At 45.8% G+C, this 25,674-nt stretch overlaps 1 protein-coding gene across 5 annotated transcripts in view; it reads left to right on the forward strand.

Annotated features, from left to right (window-relative positions):
• The window catches only part of DGKG (diacylglycerol kinase gamma), a 209,932-nt gene that overhangs the window by 117,469 nt on the left and 66,789 nt on the right, over positions 1–25,674 (forward strand). For all 5 annotated transcript variants that reach the window (XR_009350976.1, XM_059163209.1, XM_059163206.1 and 2 more), the window contains one exon: positions 23,715–23,805. Coding sequence is in view for 4 of the 5 variants with exons in the window: in XM_059163209.1 (XP_059019192.1) it covers positions 23,715–23,805 (91 nt within the window). In the remaining variant the exon portion in view is untranslated. The remainder of the gene's footprint in view (positions 1–23,714; positions 23,806–25,674) is intronic.

Consider the following 25,674-nt stretch of genomic DNA (forward strand, 5'->3'; position numbering starts at 1 on the left):
ATCTCCAGCAGACTCCCCACTGGGCACAGAGCCCTGCGCAGGGTTCCCTCTCGTGACCCTGGGATCATGACCTGAGCCAAAATCAAGAGTCCTGTGCTTAACTGACTGAGCCACCCAGGTGCCCTGAAATCATATTGACTCTTAACATTTCTTTCATTTTCCTCTTGCCTCCCCAGCACACTGGAATGGGTAACACAGCTTCAGACTGGCACATTGGAGAAGCCTATGGTATCTCAGGGCTCCTTATAAAGTTGCTGGTTTGCCAGAACAGTTCCTTACTGTAGTTTAACAAACCTTTTCTTCTTGCGCCTTCCCAACTAAAACAAGAAAGGTATGACTCATGTCAATAAAGAGTGGAATCAGTTTGTGGTAATATCAAAAGGAACTTGAAAGCAAGCTATAGTTTCAAGTCATTAGAATAGATAATGCAAAAATTATCAGTATTGATGGATTGATATTTAGAAATATTTCCATCAAAGAGCTCAAGATAGACTATATCAAGTTCAGAAGGGTTAAGGTCAGCATGATAAGCACCTGGAAGAAATCAAAGTAAGGTTAAGAACTGCCCAGGTCCTCAAATGGGTGTCAACAGTGTGAATGATTTCCAGAGGGAAGAGGTCAGGAAAGTGCTAGAATTTAATATCTTAATAAGGAAAGACTGAATCTGGGTTTGTTCCACCCAAAGAAAAGACTTAGGGAGAAGTGATTATTGACTTCAAATATTTAAAAAATATTTCTCATAAAGGAGGAATTGGGTTATTTGGCCTGATTAATCAATGGGGAAAATGACTGGAAAGACCATTTTAAGCACCAAATATTGGACATCATTTCTACCAGTTAGAGCCATTCTCAGGGGCAGAGGGCTACTGATGAGAGCATTTTCAGATTTTAATGTTCACGCAGGTGCAGCACAAACATCTGGGGCTCCAGTGAGGCCAGGTGCCTGGGGGTACAGGCGATATCATCAGACAGCCTGGGCTCCAGTGCTGGAGCTGTCATAACCACTTATATGCGGCCTTCATCAAGTTACTCTTCTAAGGCTTAGTCTGCTCACCTGCGAAATTGGGATATCATACTTTATTTGTTTCCTACGGATGCTGTAGCAAATTACCACAAGCTCAGTGGCTTAAAACAACGCTAATTTATCATATTGCAGTTCTGGAGGTCAGAAATCTGAAGTAGGTCTCACTGGGCTAGAATCAAGGTATTCTCAGGGCTGCATTCCTTTGTGGAGGCTCTAGGGGAAAATCCGTTTCCTTACTTGCTGGCATCTGGAGTTGTCTACATTCCTTGGCTAGGGCCCCCTTCTATCTTGAAAGCCAGCAATGACCAGTTAAGTCTTTCTCTCCATGGCATCCTTTTGATAGTCTCTTTCTGCCTCCCTCTTTCACTTACAAGACCCTTATGATTATACTAGACCCACACAGATAATTCAGGATTATCTCCCTATCTCAAGGTCAGCTGACTGTCAATTTCAATTCCACCTGCACCTTTAATTGCCTTTTGCCATATGAATTAACATAGTCACAGATTCCAGGAATTAGAAAGTGGACATTTTCAAGACATTATTCTGCCTACTACAGATACCTTACTTAAGTACCATAGAATTATTCTGAAGCTCCAATGGACCAATGCATTTAAAGTGTTTATTACAAAGGCTTGGCACACAGTTACTATATTGCTGCTACTATTATTATTATTATTATTATTATTATTATTATTTATATTATTACAAAAATAGATCCTACATGAAATAATAGTCATCTTGGAAGACTCAGAAGCCCTTAAATTCTGAGATTTGGTGATTTTCTGAAAGGGACAAATAAATACCTGTTGGTCATAGGACATGAGTCATCAATACAGCAATATGTGACGTCCTTTTTCTCTTCATTTTTCTTGATAAATTTTTTTCAATGCATTTATCACTATTTAATAATAGATCATAAAGTATGATTACATAATACATTGCAGTATTATTATAAATAATTTATAGGGGTGACTGGGTGGCTCATTTGGTTATGTGTCTGCCTTTGGCTCAGGTCATGATCCCAGGGTCCTGGGATGGAGTCCCATATCAGGTTCCCTGCTCAGAGGGGAGCCTGCTTCTCCCTCTGCCTCTGTCTGTCACTCCCCCCACTGTCAAATAAATAAACAAAATCTTTTTAAAAATTTAAAATATTCAATAAATAAATAATTTATAAAGTTCAGAAAAGTTAAAAAAGAAATGAATCACTTAGAGTGTCATCATTCAGAAACACAATATTACCTTTTTTCAGTGGTTTACTTGATACACGTATTTTTAAATATTTGTAGAAACATGTTTTTATAGTTATATGTGCCATTTCTCAAAAAACTTTTCTTTATACGAGTAATTAAGGCTTATTATGGAAAACAAATCCTACTGTCCCCAGGAAATAAACACTTTTAGCATTATAATATATTTTTCCCATACTTGCACTGTACGATTTTATTTACTTGAGACCACACTGTACATACTGGTTTAAAACACTATTATCACAGTAGGGGCACCTGGATGGTTAAGTGTCCAACTCTTGATTTCAGCTCAAGTTGTGATCTCAGGGTCCCGGGATCAAGCCTACATTGGGCTCCATGCTCAATGGGATGTCTGCTTAAGGATCCTTTCCCTCTCTTTCTGCCCCTTTCCCCACTCACACTCACTCTCTCACCCCGCCCCCGTCGATAAATAAATCTTACTTAAAAATACTATTAACACAGTAGTATTTACAGGGTTTGGAGGGAAGTAGATATAAAGGAGATGATTAGAGTGAGTTTATCTCCAGTGGGAATTTTATTAGTCTTCTCTGATTAAAAAAAATCCCAATGATTTTGTTCAGTCACTATGAGAGTTTTAAAGATACCATTACTCAGGTCCCTTTGCAAGTGAAATAACTGTTTGATAGGTTATGCAACTTTATCTTTGTGGAAGGAAAATTTGAAAAATTGACCCTCAGAAGCACAGTTCTTCGTCCTGTACGTGGTTTTGCTGTATGGGAATAAAACCAGTTTGTGTTTTATGTGACCATGAGAGGCAGCAAGAGTTACCATCTGAACTATGCAGTGATGTCATGGTTTAAGCACACAGACTTCCTGGGTGTTTATTAAAGTCCTTAAAGGGTGGTTTTCCCCACGTCATCAGCATTGCTCCAACTGACACCAACAATGGGAGCCATCATTTTCTAATGTTTTCAAGAATTTCATGTACGTTATTTTTAACCAGCACAACTCCCCAAGTATATGGTAACTACTGTTGATCCATTTTACAGATGAGGAAATTGAGGCTCCACTTGTATGTATCAAAGAACATACAACTAGGTAACAGGGCAGCTGCTATTGAAACCTTGTTCGGTCTGGCTCCACAACCTCCACTGATCCTGCTGCACTCCCTGCGTCTCTGGAGGCCCAGTTTGGTGCCCCATGACCAAGGAGACACCCAAGAAAGAGACTAGAGAAGAACCACAGAGCTAATTAACGGCCCCATGAGGAAACCTTAAGTAAACCAAAATAGTTTTTTGCAGGGGAGAGTTTTTTTGTTTTTGTTTTGTTTTTGTTGTTGTTGTTATTTTTTGTTTTGTTTTGGTTTTGTTTTTTTTGGAGAGAAGAAGCAGAGAATATATTGGGACTAGGCCTCAACAGTGTGAAGGATTCACAACAGGAAATAGTGACCACACCTTACTTTTCATCTGGACTCAGGAAAGAATGAGAGGGAGAAAGTGTGCTTCTAAAGTGAGGAATTGCTGTTTTGGATGGGAGGAAGATTCTCCTGGCCTGGAGACCTATTAAAGGCTAAAATGAGTTATTGAGAGACGTTGTGGAATATGTTGCAAAGGTTTCTAAAAAGAGGAGCTGGATTCATTCATCTGGATGACACACACATCATCTTCTCTGAGCCCAGGGGTGAGCTTATGGTACCCACTGAATGAGAGCCCTCTGCCCCCCACCCCAACAACCAACTGGGGTGCCCCCGGGAGATCTTTACCTCCTTAGTTCCTCAGCTCCCAGCTGGTCCCCACGTTGTCCCCTCCTCAGGATTTCCTCATTGGGCCCCTGGCCGTCTTCATACTCTTTGTTCTCAGGTCCTCACTTTGGCAGCTGCCCGTGTTTTGTCCTGTTTCTGTCACACAAGAACCTGCTGCCACAATCCTTGCCCCATCTTATAGAAAGGTGTGCTTTGCCTTAGGACCCTTTATAAATATCTTTTCCCAAATGCCAGTCTGGCCTTATCACTTGCTTGCTCCTTTGCTCCCCCTTCCCTACGCCACCCTGACCCCTCAGTCTAGTGTGGCATCTCCTTCTGGGGCCTGATCATCACCCATTATTTCAAAATGCAGTCCTAAATATTCAAAACACTCCCTCCCTGACCAACCCCAGCCCTGACCTCCACTTCCTCTTACAATCCACCTACAAGGTTTTTGACACATTTTTTCCCACTTTTTCTGCTTTGTCTTCTCTAAGTCATCGTTTTGATGCTAACCCGTTATCTCTCCACCTCATTCCTAAGCTTGCTCACTCAGGGAAGTGAACCCTCTTGGGATCCACTGACCTAAAAGCCGAAGGATGTTGCTGAGAATGTTCCCTCATTTGGCCAGAATGTGTTGAGCATCTATTCTGTGTCAGTATTGGTACACAGGGATCACCACAGCCCCTACTTCCAGGAGCCCATGGGTCTAGTTGGGAAGATGAGCATATCCAGAAGCTATCACCAATGTATTCACTTCCTAAGGCTGCCATGACATACTACCCCAAACTGGGTGGCTTCCAATAACAGAAACATATTCCTCCATAATTGTGGAGGCTAAAAGTCTGAGATCAAGGTGTCAGCAGGATTGGTTTCTTCCCAGTGTCTGAGGGAGAATCTGTTCGTGTCTCTCTTCTTGCTTCTGGTGGTTGCCAGCAATTCTTGGCATCTTTTGGCTTGGAGCTACAAAACTCCAATCTCTACCTTCATCTTGACATGCTTTCTTGCTCTGTGTCTTTCTGTCCAAATGTCTCTCTTCTTTTAAGGACTCTGAGTCATTGTATTTGTCCCACCCTAACCCAGGATGATGTCATCTTAACTTGATGACATCTTCAGAGACCCCCATTTCAAACACAGTCACATTCGCAAGTACTGGGGTTAGGCCTTCCACAGAGCTTCCTGGAGAACACAAGTTAACCAATCATATCCACCTTCCCTCAAGCTATCACCAAAAAAGGATATACAGTATAATATGGTGGGCTTTGTTTGAACAAGGAGCCATGAATAATGAGTGTGTTGTGGGAGCACCTAACTGAGAGAGAGTAGGATTAGACTTCAGAAAGAAGGTTCCATTTGAGCTTGAGAAAGAAATGGGAATGCCCTGAGGAAAGAAGGACCCAGGAGGAGAGAAGCAGGCTGGGCAAAGGGCAGACGTGCTTTGCGAGAGGATGCTGGCTGTGAAGAGAGAGGCGAGTGGTTCTGAGGTGGAGTGGGAAGACAGGGAGGGAAGGCGGCGGCAGCATGGCCTCCATGCTGTGCACGGGGTGAGTGAGTGGATGGGGAGATGGTTAGTCAGCAGATACTTTGTGAATAGGTCCGCAAAGAGATGAATTATCTCGCAGAGTATTTCCAGAGCCCAGATTCCAGGACTCCCAGGAACATGGGGACTTTTATACTGAAACATATTGGGTGTACAGGGTGTTAGGTCAGAAAGAGATCCAGAGAGACAGGAGATGAAGTAAGCCTCAGGGAGACAGAAAGAAGAGGGCTGTCTGGAGAGAGGCAAACAGGAATCAGCTCTGCTAACCTGGGGGAGTTCATGCAAATCAGGGCCAGGGAAACTGTGGAAACCAACCATGGGGCTTTTTTCACAAGCCCTGAACTGTGAAGCGTGCTGTTTGGTTGGGGAAGTAGAAATTCATATTGAACAAAATTCCACACGTCATTCTCTCTTCCTCACTGCTACAATTTCAGATTCTCTCAAGCAGAAATGGACTTAGGTGGCCTCTAAACTTAGTTCAGCATGGTTTTTTTGGTTTTTTTTTTTGTTGTTTGTTTGTTTTGGCTTGGGTTTTTTTGTCTCCAAAGAAAAAAATTCAGGGTTTATTATCCGTCTGTTATATTTTACTAATTAGAACTTTGGAGAAGTATCATCCTTTTGTATTAGGGGTGTTTCTGTGATACACCAGAGTCCATCTTTATATTTAGAACTGATATGATTAGCATATTCAGTCTCATATAGTTTCCTTAAACTGTTCATACTTGCCATGTTTAATGAAAGAGATTAAAAAACGATAGATATTCCAAGAAAGATTCCAATGATTAATTTTAATCCTTCTTTTCAAACAGTATTTACTAAACACAGTTTTAATGTATTTGTTGTTTGCCAAAGGAATTTTTTTTTTAAAACTTTATTTATTTATTTGACAGAGTAAGAGAGAGCACAAGTAGGCAGAGTGACAGGCAGAGGGAGAGGGGGAAGCAGGATCTCCACTGAGCAGGAAGCCCGATGCAGGGCTCCATCCCAGGACCCTGAGATCATGACCTGAGCCGAAGGCAGAGGCTTAACAACCGAACCACCCGGGTTTCCCATGGCCAAAGGAAATTTTGAAAGCAGCCTTTTGCTGTACTGATCAGGAAACCAGGTAACTCCCTGGTAAAATAAGCAAATAATCTCTCCAGAAACACCAGGCAAATGGCCTTACAACTCCATATGTTAGGCTGCATTCCCCTCACATGAAACATAGGTACTAATCCCTGCGTTTCACTGCATCCAAAAATCAGAGCTGAGTTTCAGCTTCTACCCTGCCTCTTACTTACTCTGCCCTGGGGAAAGTTACTCACTTCCCTGAGTCTTCATTTTCTGGTGTGTAAAATGGAAATCACAGCTATCTCACAGGATGCTTCTGAGAATGAGAGCAGATAAATGAGTGGATGTGAAATGTTTCAGACGCTGGTGTGATACTGTGGATTATTATGGGAATTTGTAAGAAGAACCTTTCGAGGTCCATAAGCAAGTCCACTGTAGCCGCTCTCGTTTCCGGGAATAGTGCTGTAATTCTTAACTGTAGTAATAATTTGCGGACTCCAGGCTCTGAACTGGCACTTGGGTTTCAGCCCCCTTCCCAGTGTAAGCATCTTTCTGTAAACACGCCTCGGAGAGGGGTCATCAGATCTCTACTTTGAAGATTACAGATCTCTACTTTGAAGATCGAATGAGTGTTTAAATTCTTTTTTTCCTTTGGGCTTTACCACTTCACCTTTTACTAAGAAAGCAGTTTCCCTATCTTCTAATGCTCTTCAATCAAAGAGGCTCTCCTCATTCCAAGAATGTACTTATACCCTCCAATTGCTAAAGCATCAGGGACTTACATGCTAGGTATAATAAATGCTATGTAGTCATGTTTATTGGACCTACACTTAGACTGAAACTCCTCATTGTCTAGTAACAAGATTTTTCTATTCTGTTGAATCAAGAGTCCCTTTAATCTCCAAAGTGGAGCTTTTTGGAGAGCATTCCAAACTGCCAATCAAGCCAAGTACCATACCTTGCCTTTGAACTCAGTGGGCTGAATGTGTGTCTGCAGTCTCTGGTTTTGGATTACCATAAGGCAAGAGGTGGTAGGAACATCACGGGTGAATTAAAACCCCAAACTGTTAGTCTTATGAAACTTACTGGAGCTATCAATGCATTCCTATTAATTAGCTTCTAATTCATCAGGTTCTCCCTTTCCTCTCCTGCATCACCTCAGCCCTAAACTTGGCCAGGGAGAGGAATGGAGGCTGCTCATCATCATCAGGGTTTCTGCAGACATGTGCAGTGTTGAGGCAAAGATAATAAACAGAATGCTCTCTGACTTGAGCCGATGGCCTGGTTCATGATTTGTACTTTTAATTTTGCTCTCCACCAAGCTAGTGATAACTATACTAAGGAAAAATGAAACCACCAGCAATAAGCCAATGAGTTAGAAAAGAAGAGATTTGAGGACTGGATAATAATTTGTCCTTTAATAATCAAGACTTGATAGCCTAATGTTAGCGTTCATAATAACCATCATTTGTGCAAAGTAGAAAATTCAGGGGAAAGGTAAACATGAGCTTGAGCTACTTCTTCAGGAAAGGATGAGTTCATTAGTTGGGTGTTCCATGCTGGTCAAACAGTTGATAAGCCTGACATGTTGTACCTAACCTGTAAACACAGGTTTAGCGACTGAAAATCATTTTCTCTCTGAAGATGTGGCCTTGGGATGATACTCTCTTAGCACATGGTCAGTGCAATGCCAGTGCCAACGGCTTCAGTTCTTACTCTGCCATAACTAATCAGCCCTTGACATTAGACATGTATTAGGACTCGTCCAAAGGTACCAGCAGCTCAAATGGGAGGAATCAGATGGGGAAGGAGGTGGGGGAGACCCTTTTGAGGCAGCTCCTAGGAAAACTCCTAGGAGGAAACTGCAAAGGTCTCTGTGAGGGGTCACAGATCAAAATGGCAGTAGAGGCAAGGTAGTTAATTTAAGTGAGGGGGGTGAGAGGATGTGGGGCTCTAGGGAGTGCCGCGGACTCTGGCAAACTGGAGAGCATGTGCTCTGTGTCATGGGAACAGCCAGAACTCAGCTCTGGCCAGTTGCTGCCAGGTTGGAAAGCAACCTAGTACTAACAAATCCAATATCTCAAGAGGAGCTGGGCTCCAGGTGTGTATATAAAATCCTCCAATTTAAGAAACCGTAGTGCAAGTCAAATAAACTATTTCCAGGCCTCATAAGATCCAAGGGCCTCCAAGGTGTCACATTATTGCTCAAGAAATATCACCTTAGGCATGTGATGGGGGCCAGTTATTGATTTATCTCGCTTGACCTTGGTCACAAATTACTGGTGTTGCACATGTAAATTGGTCTCCTCCCAGAGGAGGGAATGAATGAGCTCCAGGAAGCTTAAGAGATCAGTGTTTTTGCATTGATGAAGGGTTTCTAGATGGCCTAAAGGAAATGATCCAGAAAGAAAATGAACTCAGTAGGTCAAGGCAACATAAAGCAAGGTCAGAGGCTGACTAATAAATAGACATAACATGGAAACAAAGAGAAAATACCCCATCCCTGTTTGGGGAGGAAAAAAAAAAAGTCTGAGACTGTATCCAAGGTGAAGTCTTGGGTCTTCTGGAGAAGGGAAAGTGGGACAGCCAGCAGACTCCTCATAGGTAGCTTCTTAGGCTGTCTGCTTCAAGCATGCATCAAAGCAGCATTGGTAAGAGTGCATTCTGTGGGATGCTAAAAGGAAACGCACAGGAGGGCAATCATCAAATTCATTTGGGAAATTCCAAGTTAAGTATATTTCTTTTCTGTGGAATACTATAGAGCCTTTAGTGTAGATTCTAACCTCTTGATACCATGCAAAAGCAAGATACTGGGTTTCCCTGACCATAGTATTCCCCATCCTAGAGCATCTTATGAAACCAATATTTTGCTGAATTGACTTTGATGAAAACGTCTGCACTAGAGACAAAAGGGGGTACACATACTCCTATAACCCCCTGCTGCCTGTGGGTGTGGGGGCAAGTAACACATCCAGAAGAATCCTGGTCAGTATCCCTAGTGACTCTGGTGTCTTGTGTAGGAAATGAAGGGACGTGGGGCAGAGGTGATGTTCAAGTCTCTTCATCAGGCATGAGTCATGGTTTTAGAAGAAACAGGCACGTATGTGGAACACAGAGCTGCTCTGTAACCGATCTGAGAACGACTGTTCTTCAGGACCATGGATCTCAGTGCTGATTCCTGGCAAGGAATCAGGAGCTTGTCCCATAAACCAAGAGGAATATTTTTGGCCAGAGACTTGAAGACCAAACAGGAGAGCTTTAAAATGAGATTTAAAGGGGATAAAGTAGAATGTTCACATGAAACTCTACAATCACAGCCCACGGTGGGGCAGCAGGTGTGAGCTAGAAATAAGAAGCCTCGCAGACGAGGTGCCAAGCAGTTCTCCCGAGGAACTGGCAGGCAGGAGCAGCAGGGTCACATCCACAGTGGGGCCATGTCTGCCAATGGCACCATGAGGGGGCAAAGGGAACGGGTTGGGCTTCTCAGGGGAATGAGCATGACCTCTGAGAGACCGTGGGGATTTGGTGGGCTTGAACACACAACCAGAATGCCAGGCTCATGAGGGGGACGAGTTCACATGATCACAGTCACTGCAGTGGGTGTTAGGAGTGCATACACAAGTATCAGAAGTCACAAACATCAGAGTGGAAGCAAAGCCGAGAGCATATGGATGAGATTTTCTAAAGGGCAAAATAGAAAGGATTCTGCTGGCAGCGTATACTGCAGCCTTCTCCGGCAGAGTGAGGCTCTGGCGAGTGCTTTCCTAGTTAAGATTTTTAAGACTGGCACAGGAAGAAGATGCAATCGGGATGGGAAGGGGGTTTTATCCAGGCATGTGCCCCATCTAATGAAGCGTTGGCTTGCCTTGCTAACGGTTTCATGACTTAAAAGGTACAAGAAGGAGGGGAGAACGAGTTAGTCTGTATTGCACTATGACTAGGAGGTGTCCGGCTGTTTGGTGGTGTGGAAGGCACAGGAAACTTGGGAAGAAGTAACCATAGCATCGCCTACTTTTATGAGAGCAGAAGGAAGAAATAGGATGCCTACCTACGTTGTGCCCTTACTCACCTACTTACCTCTGCTCCTTCCTACTTCTCTCTGGCACCTCTTGTCCCATTCTAAGAACTCCAGCCCAGACTTCAGGGTAGCACCAGGGATTGGAGGACATGCCATGTCCCTTTCCCAGGAAAGCAAAAAATTCTCCAATCCGAAGTCAGCCAGAAAGGTGCACTGCTTATATTTCAAATTGGAATTCAGAATCCATGGTGCCACAAAGCCAATTTTATACATGGCAATGGATCTCTATTGTGCTGTATATCAGATGGCCCATTTTGAACATTCCCCTAAACGCTGCAAGGTAGATGATATCATCCCAATGCAAGATAAAGACACTATGGCACAGAGACTAAATGACTTGCCCAAAGCTACATGGCAAGTAAGTGACTGACCTGTGGCTTGAACCCAGGCCTTTCTGGCTTCCAGCCAGAGCTGCTTCAGCTCCACATAGCTGTCTCCAAAACTAGATACATAATCAGCTAATTGGCTTTTGTAGGTTAGCCTGGGAACCAACCTCAACATCACATCGTTTCTATGGGGAAATGTGCTTGGAGTGACAGCAGGCGGCTTAACCACAGAGCTGTTGTAACCTGACCTACCATAAGTCTGGCACAGCCCCCTGTTCAGAAAAGCTGCTTGTGGGAGAGAGAGGAGAGAGCAGGCTCCTCCGTTGCCTCCGACACCGTAATACTGTTCCAGTCAGCTTTGCAGTTTAAAGATTTTTTATTTATTTATTTATTTAACAGAGAGAGAGAGAGAGAGAGAGAGATCACAAGCAGAGCAGCAGGAAGAGAGGAAGGGAAGCAGGCTCCCCGCCGAGCAGAGAGCCCGATGCGGGGCTTGATCCCAGGACCCCGAGACCATGACCTGAGCCAAAGGCAGAGGCTTAACCCACTGAGCCACCCAGGCGCCCCCAGCTTTGCAGTTTAAAGGATGTCTCAGATGCATCGATAGAAAAACCACTGAGTGTAGACGTGAGAACCATGAGAGGGGGACCCTTGGGTCTGCAAAACAGCTAGTGCAATAGGAGCACACAATAAACATGGGGTGAGTCAGGACTGAGAGGACTCTCAACGGATGGAGGGGGGCTGGACAGAAGGGTGTGTGGAGGGAAGGCAAAGCTCTGCTGGGGGTCCCACTGGCGATCACAGTAGGGAGCAGGTGTGGACCTGCTTCTAGGGTGCCTCTACTGACCTGGATGGTTTCTAGTTTCTAGCCTTGGTTGGTCAGGACCCAGGAAGCGGCCTTCTTGGACATGAGCTCCATTCCATGGAGCTTGCCTTTTCTAGGCATTTGGGACTTATGTTCTAATCAGCCATCTCCTCTTGCCTGGGCCTTAACTGTCCCCACCTCCCTTTGAAGACCAGCTTCCCAGGCTGATGGATGTGTGAATGCTGGTAAAGCATAGTTCAGAATCAAAAAGGTACATAGCAGCGGTGCCCTCCTGGCTCAGTTGGTAGAGAATGTGACTTGACCTCAGGGATACGAGTTCAAGTCCCACACTGGGCATCCTACTTAAAAAAAAAAAAAAGAAAGAAAGAAAGAAAGAAAGAAACACAACAACTAAGCGGTCATTACAGAACCTTAGAAACACACATTGCCACCTGCCTTTGCTCCCTTTCCTCCAGGCACAGGATTTCTTTTTGTCCCAGTATTTGACTCTGCTCTCTGAGACCTGGGAGAGAAAACTTACTCAGAGCCCTCTAGCATTGGCCAAATTGGCCTGAGGGGGATTTTCGTTCCATGAATAAATCTTCAAAGGAGCCAAACTCTGAGATTTTTTTCTTTCTTTCTTTCTTTTTTTTTTTTTTTTAATTTTTGGATGGGGGAAGGGAGTGATTTTCTTTTGGCAAGGACAAATAGTGACTGGAAGAACATTCCAGATTCTCAGACCCTCAGGGGAGGAAAACCCTAGCTGCCTCACTAGCTGTCGCTCCCGAGAGTCACCCCCAAAGTAGCAGGACCATGGGGTGGCATGGTCATCACTGCAGCAGATCTCAAGTCGGGCTGTGGAAATTCTAGAGACCCTGTCACCTCAGAGAGGCCATGGCTGTGAGTGTGCTTCGCAGCAGAGTATCAGAGAAGCCTCGCTGTGCTGGCCTGTGTGTGTCTACACACACACACTCACACGTGTCATTGATGCTACCGTGGGGGAGGATCAGATTTCAGACTTTGGCAGCCTTCATGCTGGAGTCCTGCCCTTAGGAGGAGATTTCGTCAGGTGCCAGACAGAAATGGGGAGAGCTTACCAAAGGAGACTATGTCCGTAGTCCATGTAACAGTGTTGCATGAAAGAGAAGCATCATTGTTCAGAGGGGATAGATTGTCTGGACCCCAGATTCCATCAGAGTGGTGGAGAGGCTGCCCAGTGGGTTTGGCCTTTTGTTGCTTCGGTAGAGAAGTGTGGAGACCAGAGGCCGGTAAGGAGGCCCAGATCACAGACTCTGTGGAGAAGCGCGCCACGGGGCCCTGAGCAACCAGAGTCGGTCAACCTAGAGCTGCCCTCTCTCAGCCATGCCTGTGGCTGGGGAGATGTGAACAAAGCCACTGCACCACTGAGAATGGCTGCAGCTTTGTAGGCACTAGGTCCCCTGAAGTGGCTGACTTTTCCATTTCTCTCAGATGCATCCCAGGCACAGCAACAGGAGGCAGGGCAGGTGGAAAGGTAAGGGATGCGGACTAGAAGTTGGAGCTGGGCCTTGGATTCCAGCCAGTATGTCACTAAGGACTGGTCTGAGCTTCCTAATCTGTACCATGAGAAGACTGTTCTGGCTTAGAAGAGAACTACCTTCCAGAGCTGGTATGGTCTAGCAGTTCTGCATGCACCCTATTTTTCTTCATTCCTCATCCCTCACCACCATGGGTGCCATATTGACTAAGATTTCTCTCAGCCATAAAGCTGTTCCCAGTAATAATTTGTTTTCCCATTTTTATTATTCAACACCACCCATTTACTAAGCAATCAGTGACTCTGGTTACCATGAGGTGACCAATGTAATACTTTAATTCCATCCCATGGCAAAAAATTTTAACCCACTAGATAGCCTATGCGGTCTTTATTATGAGCAAATACACAAATACTGTTTCACATTAAGAAATGTTGACAGCAACTCATGGACTCCTTTCATACTTTGGAAGATTCCTTGGAACCTGTGATCTTCTGGCTGGGAATCCCTGGACCCCAAAGGCCCCTTAAGTGCAAACGATCTGTCATCTGTGATTTTACAGGTAATTTTTCACACATGAAAATGAGCTAAGAAGTTATTAAGGCGATTATAACATAGGTTACTAAGAGGATTCCGTATTTATATTGCAAAATACATGCTAGGCATGTCCTTCCTCCTTTCTTGGCCTTCTTGTTTCCTTTAGCTCGTTCTTGAGCCCTTTCCTCTTTTTTTGTTCCCCACAATTCTACCCACCCCCTCCCGGTCTCTGGTCTCCAGTTGTCTAATCTAGTCACCACCCTAGATTTTCCTGAGTGCCGTGAACACCAATCTGTCCCCAGTATGGAAAGCAGCCAGCAAATACCTTGCCTCCTTGAAGCCGAAATACACTGAGCCAAGACAAATCTGTTGGCAAGAACCGTGGGCACAAGAGTCACACTCGGAGAACAAAAACAGCTATTTATAAAGCCTGCTTCCTGATTGCTGGGGGGTCACTTTCCCTTATAGCACAGGGGCCAGTGCCCCCTCTTGGAAAAGATTGTTTCACACACAGCTCCGTGCCTCAGGGTCATGGAGCGCCCATTCCAGTGAGCAGTGAGAACAGGGGACAGCATGCAGGGTGGATTAGATGCGGTGACAAGCTCTCTGATGGGCCAGGACAGCTGGGTGTGCGGGTGACACAGATGGCCTCAACAGCACCTGTGAGGGGACAGTCACAGGGCCCTTACAGGACTTAATATCCTGGCCTTAGAACCAAGCCCACCTGCCTTGGCTCTTTTTTTTTTTTTTTTTTTTTAACCTTTGATCTAAACTTCAGTTAACACAATTACTAAATTTCTAAAGGCCCTTGATATTCAAATAATGTAAAATGTTAACAGATAAAGTATTCTCACTATTATTACTGACCTTCATCATTCAATTACAATTCAGCTCAGGTTGCGTTTGTTCTTCCTGTGTTATCACATCTGTTTAATTTTGCTAGATTATTATTCACCTTAGTAACCTGACACTGGTCTACTGTCTTCGGTAGGAGTAGCAGTAGCTCCAGCAGTAACTCAACAAATCCCTGAGAACAGTAACTGAAATTCTTTGCTTTGTTTTCTGATTGAGCTGAACCTTGTGAAAATTTCTAATTAATGTACTGAAATAGTGTGTTAGCTAGCTATAGTTTTCCTCTGATGTGTAGATTTGGGTCTTTTAAAAAATCTTAATCAGGGGCTCCTGAATACATTTTTTTTATTTTTTTTTAAAGATTTTATTTATTTATTTGACAGAGAGAAATTACAAGTACACTGAGAGGCAGGCAGAGAGAGAGAGAAGGAAGCAGGCTCCCTGCTGAGCAGAGAGCCCGATGTGGGACTCGATCCCAGGACCCTGAGATCATGACCTGAGCCGAAGGCAGCGGCTTAACCCACTGAGCCACCCAGGCACCCCTATTTTTTTTTATTTTAAATAAAATTTTATTCAGGGGCATCTGGATGGCTCAGTCAGTTGAGTATCCAACTCTTGGTTTTGGCTCAGGTCATGATCTCAGGGTCGTGAGATCCATACCCACATCTGGGAGAGATTCTCTCTCTCTCTCCATCTGCCCTTCCTCCCACCTCTAAAAAAAAATAACCAAAAAATGAGTTTGTTGCCTAACTCTAATAATCTCAGATTTAACATAAAGACATATTTCTGGCTTTTCTGTAAAAGATGATAGTTCTGACAATACTGGGGCCCATACCCCAACATGGTGACAGAGCACATGGGCTCTCCCACTCTGTCCTGGATTGTGTTATCTCTAGTTGTTTAGAGAGCTGGGAGAAACCTTAGAAATCCGCCATTCCAAACCCTTCATTGTGACGAGGAAACTGAGGCCAGGACACCCCAAGTAAGTCATGGAATCACATGCCAATGTGTATGAGAACTAGGCCTACGAGACTGAGCCCCTGCCGGCTGGCCCAGCACGCCCTCCACCACATCAGTCCGCCCCCTCTACACAACACAGAACCCATCTTGCGGGGAGCATTTGCTTGACAAGGCCGAGAAAGAAGGCCTGACTGACTGACTCATGACCCACTCAGGGAACCTGATTATCAAAGTCCAAACCACAAAGAGGAATACCATCACTTCAAGGGCTCCTATTTCTAGAAATAGCTGTAGTGTCCTCTTTGTAGCCTTCTAAACTCAAAGAAATGTTTTCATGTTTTCATGACTTCAAAAGTCTGTTGCCCTTAAAACTTCCTAGAATATCAGAAAAGGGCCATCAGAAGTTCCATTGCCTTTGTGGGTAAAAATGCCCAGCAGCTAGCTTGGTTTTACTTGGGGACATCCTTGAAAATGGCCTATTCATAGGCTGTCGGGATGATGACTGAATCCAGCCTTAAACTGCTGACAAATACAAAAGAACATTTTTAATTAGTCTCATTTGGCCCTCATCTGTCAAATGAGAGATTCAACTCACTCGTGTGCAATCGATGTTATTTTCTTATAAAGCCGGGGGAAATTAAGAAAACCCAGAAATAGAATCAACCCATGGTGTCACTCCTGCTATGTGCCTCTCCTCCATGTGACTGAAAGCCCTTGAGGAGCCCCAACGAGGGTCTTCCGCCTCAAGGATGGGCTTAGCTGGATGGTAGTTTCGAGGTTGACCATGCATCTAGGAGTTTTGTGGACATGGAAACCTGCCCTGGGACAACTGGCTAAAGATTAGTCATCTCCAGCTAAAAGGTGATTATGAGAAGGGAAGTTATGGTGAGCCAAAAAAAACTCAGGAAGAGAGATGCAGAAAAAGCATTCTAGAAGTCACTAAAACATTGTTAGCTTTATTTTCTTCAAATACACTGGCTGTCTAGGATAGACCCCTGCACCCCACTCCTGCCCCTCCCCCAGCAGCCATAGGGGAATGAGCCTTCCAGGGATGGCATCGCCTAGTAACTAGAAAGAACCACTAGTGAGCCCTTCCCATGCAGTAAACACTGCTTGGTGCTGTGTATTTGCCACAGGATCTTCACAATTTTGTGGGATAGAAAATCATATTCCTGGGTGTCTGGGTGGCTCAGGGCCTTGAATGTCTGACTCTTGATTTCGGCTCAGGTCATGATCTCAGGTCATTTGTACTCAGCAGAGTCTGCTTGTCCCCCTGCCCCCCCCCCCAAATAAAATAAAATCTTAAAAAAAAAAAAGAAAAAGAAAGAAAATAATCCCCATTTTGTAGAAGAAACGAAGCTTCAAAGAAGTCCTATCACTCACCTAGCCAGCAAGTGGCAGAACACTAGCCTTTCAGATTCCAAATGCCATGATCTCGTACAACTGAAGGTGACACAGACAGAAACCAGCACCGTAGGCAGGGCAGGAACCCTCCAGCAGGGGCTAACCGTCAAGTGTCTGGGGAGGCATCTTCAAAAGAGAAGAAGGAACACTGTCATTCAGGCTCTGGTTGGCAGGGTGGGGTAGGGCTGTCTGTCCCTCTGCCCCTTGTACATTATCACATGCCTGTAGGCTTTTACCAAGGGCTTTGGAAAGGTGCTGGTGCTGGTCAACGGGAGGGTGAAAAGGGAAAGTGAGGCAGAGGAGAACGTACTTCAGTCTGTGAATTTTTTATTGGTAGCAACCAGACCTATTCATAGACTTCTTCTAAGACTGAAAAGAGATAATATATGTAAAATGTTAAGCAGAGTACAAAATGAAGAGGCCAGAGCCTAGTTCCAGATCAACAAAAAACTCGCCAGCACTCCATGCTATACAGATCTGCTCTTACAGTGTAGACAGACCCTAAGTATCCCTATTGCCGCTCCCCTGGTGTCTGGCTGTGCAATGATGGGAGGCTGGGCATTTGGTTCCCTCCTGAGCTTACAGAAGCAGAGAAAAGGGGCAACTAGGAACCTGCGAGGAGCCCTGCCTCAGATACGCCTACCAGTGAAATCCTTGGCAACAACACTCCAACATGTATAAAGAAAGGTTCTGTGTTCTCTCCTCTTACATCAGTTGGCTTGAAGCCAGCCTCCACCTCGGGGCCCACCAAAATGGCTGACCTCAGTCAGGCAGGGTGCTGGGAGCCATCTTAACCTGATCAACCTTTATCCCAGTAGGGGTCCCTTCCTTTCTCTCGCTCGACCCTCCATGGCCCCAGCCTTCGTACTCATACTTTCAACCATTTTGGTGGCTAGGACAGAGACAACCAAAATAACTCCCCTTTATATTATCTCAAATAAATGCTAGTGGCTATCTTTTCTGATTAAACACATAAGTGACCTTCTTATCAAGACAGTGCTTTGATTACTGACAGGCCATCAGCAACATTCAGTCAACAAAATGTGTATAGGGGATGAGCGCCTTCCATAGGTCAGGACCTGTTCTAGATGATTTCTCATGCCTCTTAAACTGGCTTGCCTTCCAGCTTTCCCTGTTGCACTCGGTGTTGGGGATGGTCCCCAGGGCCTGCCCCTGTGCCATTTCTGGGTGAGATGAGAGAAGGCAAAGAGCAGGGTGTCTTGGGAACATCTTAACCAGGGTCCGTTCTGGTCTCCCTGACTCTGTGAGACTGTGTAGATTCAAAATCAGGAGGTTCCTAGGACAAATCCAATCCCAGCTCCTCTCGAAGCCCCCTGGCTCCTGGGAGCTGGGAGGGCCTGACACTGTGCATCAGGCAATATCTCCTAGGAGATAGTCATGACTGAGAGTCTCTGGCCTCACAGAGCTTCCATACTTGGAATAGTCAGTCACAACTGACCCCCCGCCCCAGATCCCCAAGTGCATCCATTTAACAACCTGGGGAAGGAGAACCACAGAGGTCTAGGAAGTACGATAGTGACACACAGCAGCACACCACAAAAGCACACGAGGTTCAGTGGCAGGGCAGCAGAGCACAGACAGGGCTGGGCATCACTCTTCACTAACTGGCTATGCAACCTTAGACAACTTACTTATCCTCCCCAAATCTTAGTTCCCTCATTTGTAGCAATATTGTCTACTTAATGGGGTTCTTCTGAGACTTGAAAGAGAGAGCCTATGTAAAATGTTCAGCAGCCATGACCATAGGCCAGGAAAATAGAACGTATCCACTTCTATCAAAATGTGCCTGAGTTAGAAAAAGAAGTAAAAGCTCTTAAATTTTGGACACTTCATCTTCTGTGGGTCAGAGGTCAAATGTTAGTGTCTGGGGGAAGCTATTCAAAGTATGGAAGCTCTGTGAGGCCAGAGACTCTCATTCATGACTATCTCCAAGGTTTACACAGTGCCTGGCCCATAAGACGACTCAACAGATACTCTATGGACGGATGCATGGACGATAGGCCAAAACACTAGAGAGCTGTCCTTCAGTTACAAAGACCACCACCACTGGAGCACTGCTTTCCTGTGTCCCTCTCTCAGTGAATGGCACCTGCCATCTCTCATGCTAAGACAAAAACTTGGGTGTTTCTGTGATGACTCTTTCTCATCCACTCCTCACACGCAATCAGCTTTGTCAATTCCACCTTCTGATTTTTCTCTTGAAAGCATTCTCTTCTCCATTACTCTATTGTCACTACCTTTGTTCAGGCCCTTCCCAATTTGTTCTGAATTTCTACATCACCTCCACACCACTCTCAAGGCTTCAGTCTGTACCCACCCTCTTCAAGCCACTTTCCACACTTGGAACAGAGTGATTTTTTTTTAATTTTTTAGTTTTTTTATAAACATATAATGTATTATTAGCCCCAGGTGCACAGGTCTGTGAATCTCCAGGTTTACACACTTCACAGCACTCACCATAGCACAGACCCTCCCCAACGTCCATACCCCCACCACCCTCTCCCTAGCCCCCTCCCCCCGGCCCCCTCAGTATGTTTTGTGACATTAAGAGTCTCTTATGGTTTGTCTTCTGCCGGATCCCATCTTGTTTCATTTATTCTTTTCCTACCCCACAAACCCTCCATGTTGCATCTCCACTTCCTCATATCAGGGAGATCATATGATAGTTGTCTTTCTCCGATTTACTTATTTCGCTAAGCATAATACCCTCTAGTTCCATCCACGTCATCACAAATGGCAAGATTTCATTTCTTTTGATGGCTGCATAGTATTCCATTTTATATATATATATATATATACCACATCTTCTTTATCCATTCATCTGTTGATGGACATCTAGGTTCTTTCCATAGTTCAGCTATTGTGGACATTGCTGCTATAAACATTTGGGTGCATGTACCCCTTCAGATCACTACGTTTGTATATTTGGGGTAAATACCCACTAGTGCGATTGCTGGGCTATAGGGTAGCTCTATTTTCAACTTTTTGAGGAACCTCCATGCTGTTTTCCAGAGTGGTTGTACCAGCTTGCATTCCCACCAACAGTGTAGGAGGGTTCCCCTTTCTCCGCATTCTCGCCAGCATCTGTCATTTCGTGACTTATTAATTTTAGCCATTCTGACTGGTGTGAGGTGGTATCTCATTGTGGTTTTGATTTGTATTTCCCTGATGCCGAGTGGTGTGGAGCACCTTTTCATGTGTCTGTTGGCCATCTGGATGTCTTCTTTGCAGAAATATCTGGAACAGAGTGATTTTTAAAAAGCGCAAATCTGATGAGATAATTACTGGCCCCCTCACCCATCCCCCCCAACAGCCTCACATAAGGATGGTCCACGACACACTGTAGACTTAAAGCCCAAACACCTAAGCGTAACATCCCCATCCTTTACAGATGTGCTCCTGCCTGTCTTTCCAGCCTTACCTGGCCAATCAGCAGCCCACTCACCTTGAGTTTAGGTCACCTGCAGCAAGTTTATGCTCTTTCTTGCCCTGTGCCATTGCCTAGGCTTCTTTCTCTGCCTGGAATGCTCCCCTTTCTTTGTTCCCTTCCACAATCTTCAGAACTCAACCTTGGCATCACTCCCCTCCAGGTTGCTTTCCCTGATTGCCTCTGGCCTCCCTAAGAACTGGATGTCCCTTCTCCTATGCACTACCAAGGCTTAAAGCTTTGTTCATAACTCTGTGATCTTTTTCCTTGTCTGTCCTTCCCAGGTGCCTGGCTCATGTAGTGCCATGTTTTAGTCTTCGGTATACCTAGTAGACCCCCATCTAGTTCCAACACAATGAGTTTCTAGAACTGATAAATGCTGTCTTGCACCAAAAATGCACTTTTACAGAAGCATATTCCTAATCAACATCATGTCTTTGGACAATTGTGTGACCAGTCAAGATAATTAACCCAAGGATTAGGGTGTGGTCCATGATCTGGAAAAAACTATTAGAATTAACATGTGGAGAACATATGTTTCTGACCACAAGTCAAGACACATGATCCAACAAATAAGATCACATTTTTTCCTGTCCTAGAAAAATACGCACGTATGTCCATAGCCACCCAGCCCGATCTGTCATTTTTGCCCTACTATGTTATCCAAATATGTCAACCCAAACATTGAAATAATAGCTAATACGTACATAGCTAATGTTCTTGGTGAGCTCACTGTGCAGCCAGCATTATGGGAGGTGTTTGGCAATCACCTCATTTAATCTTCTCACTTCCCCTTTGAAGCAAATTTTTATCAACTCCATTTTACAGGTGAGAAAACTAAGGCTTAAAGCTTCTCAGAGATTACAGAGCTGCAGCAGGCATCTTACCAGCCATAGACGAGGAATCTGATCTGCTCAGTCTTTCTGCTACACTGACCTGACCATGACCTCTTAACCTTATTAGATTATCAGAAGAGCCACTTCTGGGGCAAAAATAGCTGGTGGCTTCCGGAAATTTTTATTAAAACTCTAAATCTCCTGGCAATAACTTTCAAAAGTCATGATTCAGACCAGAAGTGATATTTGAAAATGGAATCACAACACAGGTCTCTTGGCTACAGAGATGCTCTTGCTGCCAGAGAGGAATGCTCAACCTTGACATTTATGACAGTCTGTGTTATTCCTGTCCTTGGGTCTGTTGCCATCACGGTCTATGGAGAGGCGTTGACCCTCATTTTATCCTCCTTGAGGAATCCTGTCAAGTTTAATCAGTCCATTCTCCTCCTTGGCCATCACTTCATTGGTAGCTAGAGGAATGCTTCTTCAATTCGTGACCACTAACCACCTGCATAATGATCCCTGGTTGCTCTTCCTGGGCCCCATCCCATAGTTATCACAGGGACTCTCTATAGCTCGAAGCCCAGGAAGCGGCATGTTAATCACATTCTCAGGCAATTCTTAGGAATACTAATGTTTCAGAACTATCCATCTGTCTCTTCATCCTCACAGCACCAGGTGTAATCCCTAGACTGACATCAGCAGCTTGTTAGGAAACACAGAATTCTCTGGCCCCAGCCCTGAATGACTAAATGAGAACCTGCATCTTAATGAAGTCCCCAGGTGATCTCTATTCACACTGCTGTGCCTACAGAGAGCCAGTGATCTAGAACAGTGTTTCCCAAGACTTTTCACTTCATGGCAGGCGTAGAAAACAAAAGCACTTGTTTGGCACACCAATGAGAATGCCCACTGTGACGGCAGGGCTCAGTCGGCCCCAGACGCCAGCCTGGCCACCCGAAGACCAAGGGGATCCATAGTCTAGGCGGGCCTGATTGCAGCACACTAGTTGAGAAGCCCTGGTCTGGTTACAAGTATACCCATTTCGGCTAACTTTCTTCATTAGGCACAACTCCCTACATCCTGCCTATCCTTACTTCCCTCAAAATTTATTATTTCTTTCCATACATACATAGAATCAGAAAAGCTACTTCCCAGTCAACTAGGTCTTAGAAATCATATGCAATGAACACAGTCTCGTCATCTTTATGTTCTCTTTGAGAAATGCAGAGATAACTGATGTCTTTTATTCTGAAGACTGTCTCCTATGGCCCAAGAAATACTAGGAAAAAATAAGAGCCTTCTTCCCTCCAAAGAATGTTCCATTCCTCTTAGGCCACAAATCTGAGGTTGGAGGGTCAGGAGTGCACAAGATGACTTCCTCTCCTGAAGACTGTGTCAAGAAAGATGTGATTTTGTTTATTCCTTCCTTAGCAAAATCTGCCAGCTTCTCAGCCGGACAGGTGTCCCTTCTCTTAGCCAGCCCCTCATAATGAGATGACAGGTGGGATGGAAGGAATGGAAGACCAGCAGACACACTTCTTGGTGAGACCATCTGATCAAAATGACCAAATGTCAGGACACAGTGTCTGACTTTGCCAAGTCCGCAGCCATGCGGGAATCCCTTTCTTTTCCCCCCACTAAAGAAAATGTTGAAAAATTTTAAAGCTCAAACTGGTGAACTCTTCAAAGCAAATGACAAGTTCTCCCCCTAAATGAAATATTGCCATGACCTAGGCAGATGCAGTTGAGGAGTAGGGGATGGCGGGAGCTCTTGCTACCAAGCAACTTGGTTTTTTTTCTTCTCTTTCCACCTTGTCTGCAAATCTCTGTCTAATTCTCTCCACTCTGCTTCCCTCAGGCAGAGCACATAGACAAAGCAGCACATGTTTTGGTTGTTTCCATGTGCGACTCTCTCTTCTCTGCCCCAAGACTGTAAATACCCCAAGTCTGAAAAGTCTGTCTGAGCTTCCCTTCATACCCCAACAATACACAAGAGAGGGCTCTACCGGAAGTCCCTCTGCATTAGAAAGGATTCCATAGAAAGGATGGCACTTCCCGCCCTCTGGCTGGTTTTCATAGAACTCTTCCCTTGGTCCAGATGCAGAGGCAAACACACCTTTCTGCTGCTCTGACCAGGAAGTTCAGAGCCATTGGCAATTCAGCCAAGTAGCCATGACGTCTAAGAAATGAACGGGTTTTTCCTTGAAGTTCATAGCTGGAAGAATTGGTGAAAAATGTCTTCCCCAATTGTCTGATGAACAAGTGCTGAGAACACAGGAGTGGGGAATACTGAGGGCTTGGGCCTCCCAGCCCTAAGAACATAGCTATTTGCCATGGCTGTTCCAAAGACAGATTACTGAGCCAGCTCTCTTCTTCATCGGGCAGGATGAAGAACAAGCTGTGGTACTTTGAATTTGGCACCTCAGAGACCTTTGCTGCCACCTGTAAGAAGCTCCACGACCACATAGAGTTGGAGGTAAGGCTTCCCAGAACTTGATTCTGGTCCTGGACTGTCAGACCCCCTCAGAAAATGTCTCCAGGGTCCTTAAGAAGAGCTCCCAAGTGGAGTCCATTTGTTGTGTCTCCATCCTGTTCCTAGCCCTTTCTTGGCCTGTCCAGGGAGGCCCTGGGGCTAGAGATCCATTCCTGTCCTCAGCCCTGTCCCCACCATGGCCTTGGGATTGCCCCTCCCCTCGCCGCCCCACTTCAGAGAGGCAAAGACACAGTTGCCGGCAGCACAGGGAGACAGGCTGCTGGAAGGAGGAGAGGCAGTGCCCCAGGGCCGGTAAAGGTCTGGGAGCCCACAGGCACAGGGTACATATCTCCCAGCCCACTCGGCCTCCACTGTCACAGCTGCTTCAAGGAGCCGACTCAGAGGTATCCAGAGTCTGCTTCATGGGCGTGCAGTGGCCCAGAGGGGCCTCAGGTTAATGTTCTTCATGTCACCATCTTGAAATTCTTAGTAACTTTTTAGCAGAGGGCCCTGACTTTTCATCGCGAAGTGGGCCCCTTAAATTCCGTAGCTGCCTCTGTTGGCACATTCTTGTTTTCCTAACTCTCTAGGCACTTGCAGCAGCCTGCCTCACATGGGCTTGCCTGAGGCTTCCCTCCCGCTCAGCCCACTCCTACTGGGCTTCCCTCAGAAGTCTCTTCACCTCTAGGAGAAGGCCATCTTGGTCTCTGGCCACCGGAGAGCCTGTCTCTGCTAGGTAGGGCCTGGGGTCTTGAGTTCCCTCAGCTACCGTGCCACCTTCCCGTGGGATTCTCGCCTGTGGCCTCTATTCACTTGAGAAAGACAAGTGAAAGAGGCGGCCAACCAGTTCGGCCAGGATGGGCTCCCCCAGGGCCCACCAGCGTTGTCCTTAAGCCTGCATTAGCAGTCAGGTGGGGCCTGGGCACCCCTTGGAGGAGGAGCATTTGGCTTAAAGCGGTGTGGGAAAGCCCCACCATTCCCAGCCGAAGGCAGCCTATGCTCCCAGGGAGTTTTCACAAACAAAACACAAAGCCAGAGATTCTCTGCTTCCATTTGACTACTCTGCTTGCCTCTCCCCTCCGGTTGCCGGTTGCCGGGTTACCAACCCCAGGGTGGGAGGAGCTGGTCAGGGCTAATCCCTAGAACTTGTGCCCAGCTCAGTCGGAGGACAGAAAGGCCCAGGTGCCAGGGCTGTGTGTCCCCAGGTGGGACCAGCTGCACCTGGGAGAGGCCAGGGAGCTAGGCCGCTTCTCTCAACCCCCTGCCTGGGCGATGCAGTGAAGGACGAGGCCGGGGGCTGGGCCTGGAGACTGAGCCAGGCCGACAGAGCCCTTGTGTGTGCATTTTTCCTGTTGGCATGATCGTCTGGTGGGGTCTCTTTAAATACACCCCAAGTGAGGGACAGCCCTCGCCGAACCACTGCCAGCTGCAGACGCACAGCGCCTGCTTGTTCTCCCTGCAGCTGGCCTTGAAACTGTGCCCAGAATAGAGCAGCTCGGCTCCCCTGCCTGTGCGGCTCGCCCTCCCAGCTCCTCCCACCCTGCCCATGCTTCCTTCTGGGCCCAAGACACAAGGCCTCTTCCTCAACCACAGAGGGGGCTGGTGGCCTCAGGGCCAAGGACGCTGGGGACCTCTGGAGGGCGTGGGTTTGTTCAAACTATGGGTCGTTGGTGGCTTGGGGGAGCATTTCCTGTGTTCCTTATCTACCCCAAATGAGTCTTTTTAGTATTTATTCATGCAGGGATAGGGTGGTCATGTGCAGGCCGTTTTCTAACAGCCTGCAGGACTGAGGCGGACATGGCTTCGGCATCCAGAGAGCAGTGTGGATATGGTCCGGGGCCTTGCGATCCAGAGGACAGAGAGGCAGATGGG

This window comes from Mustela lutreola, chromosome 2 (assembly GCF_030435805.1).
Source record: "Mustela lutreola isolate mMusLut2 chromosome 2, mMusLut2.pri, whole genome shotgun sequence".
Lineage (NCBI taxonomy): Eukaryota > Metazoa > Chordata > Mammalia > Carnivora > Mustelidae > Mustela > Mustela lutreola.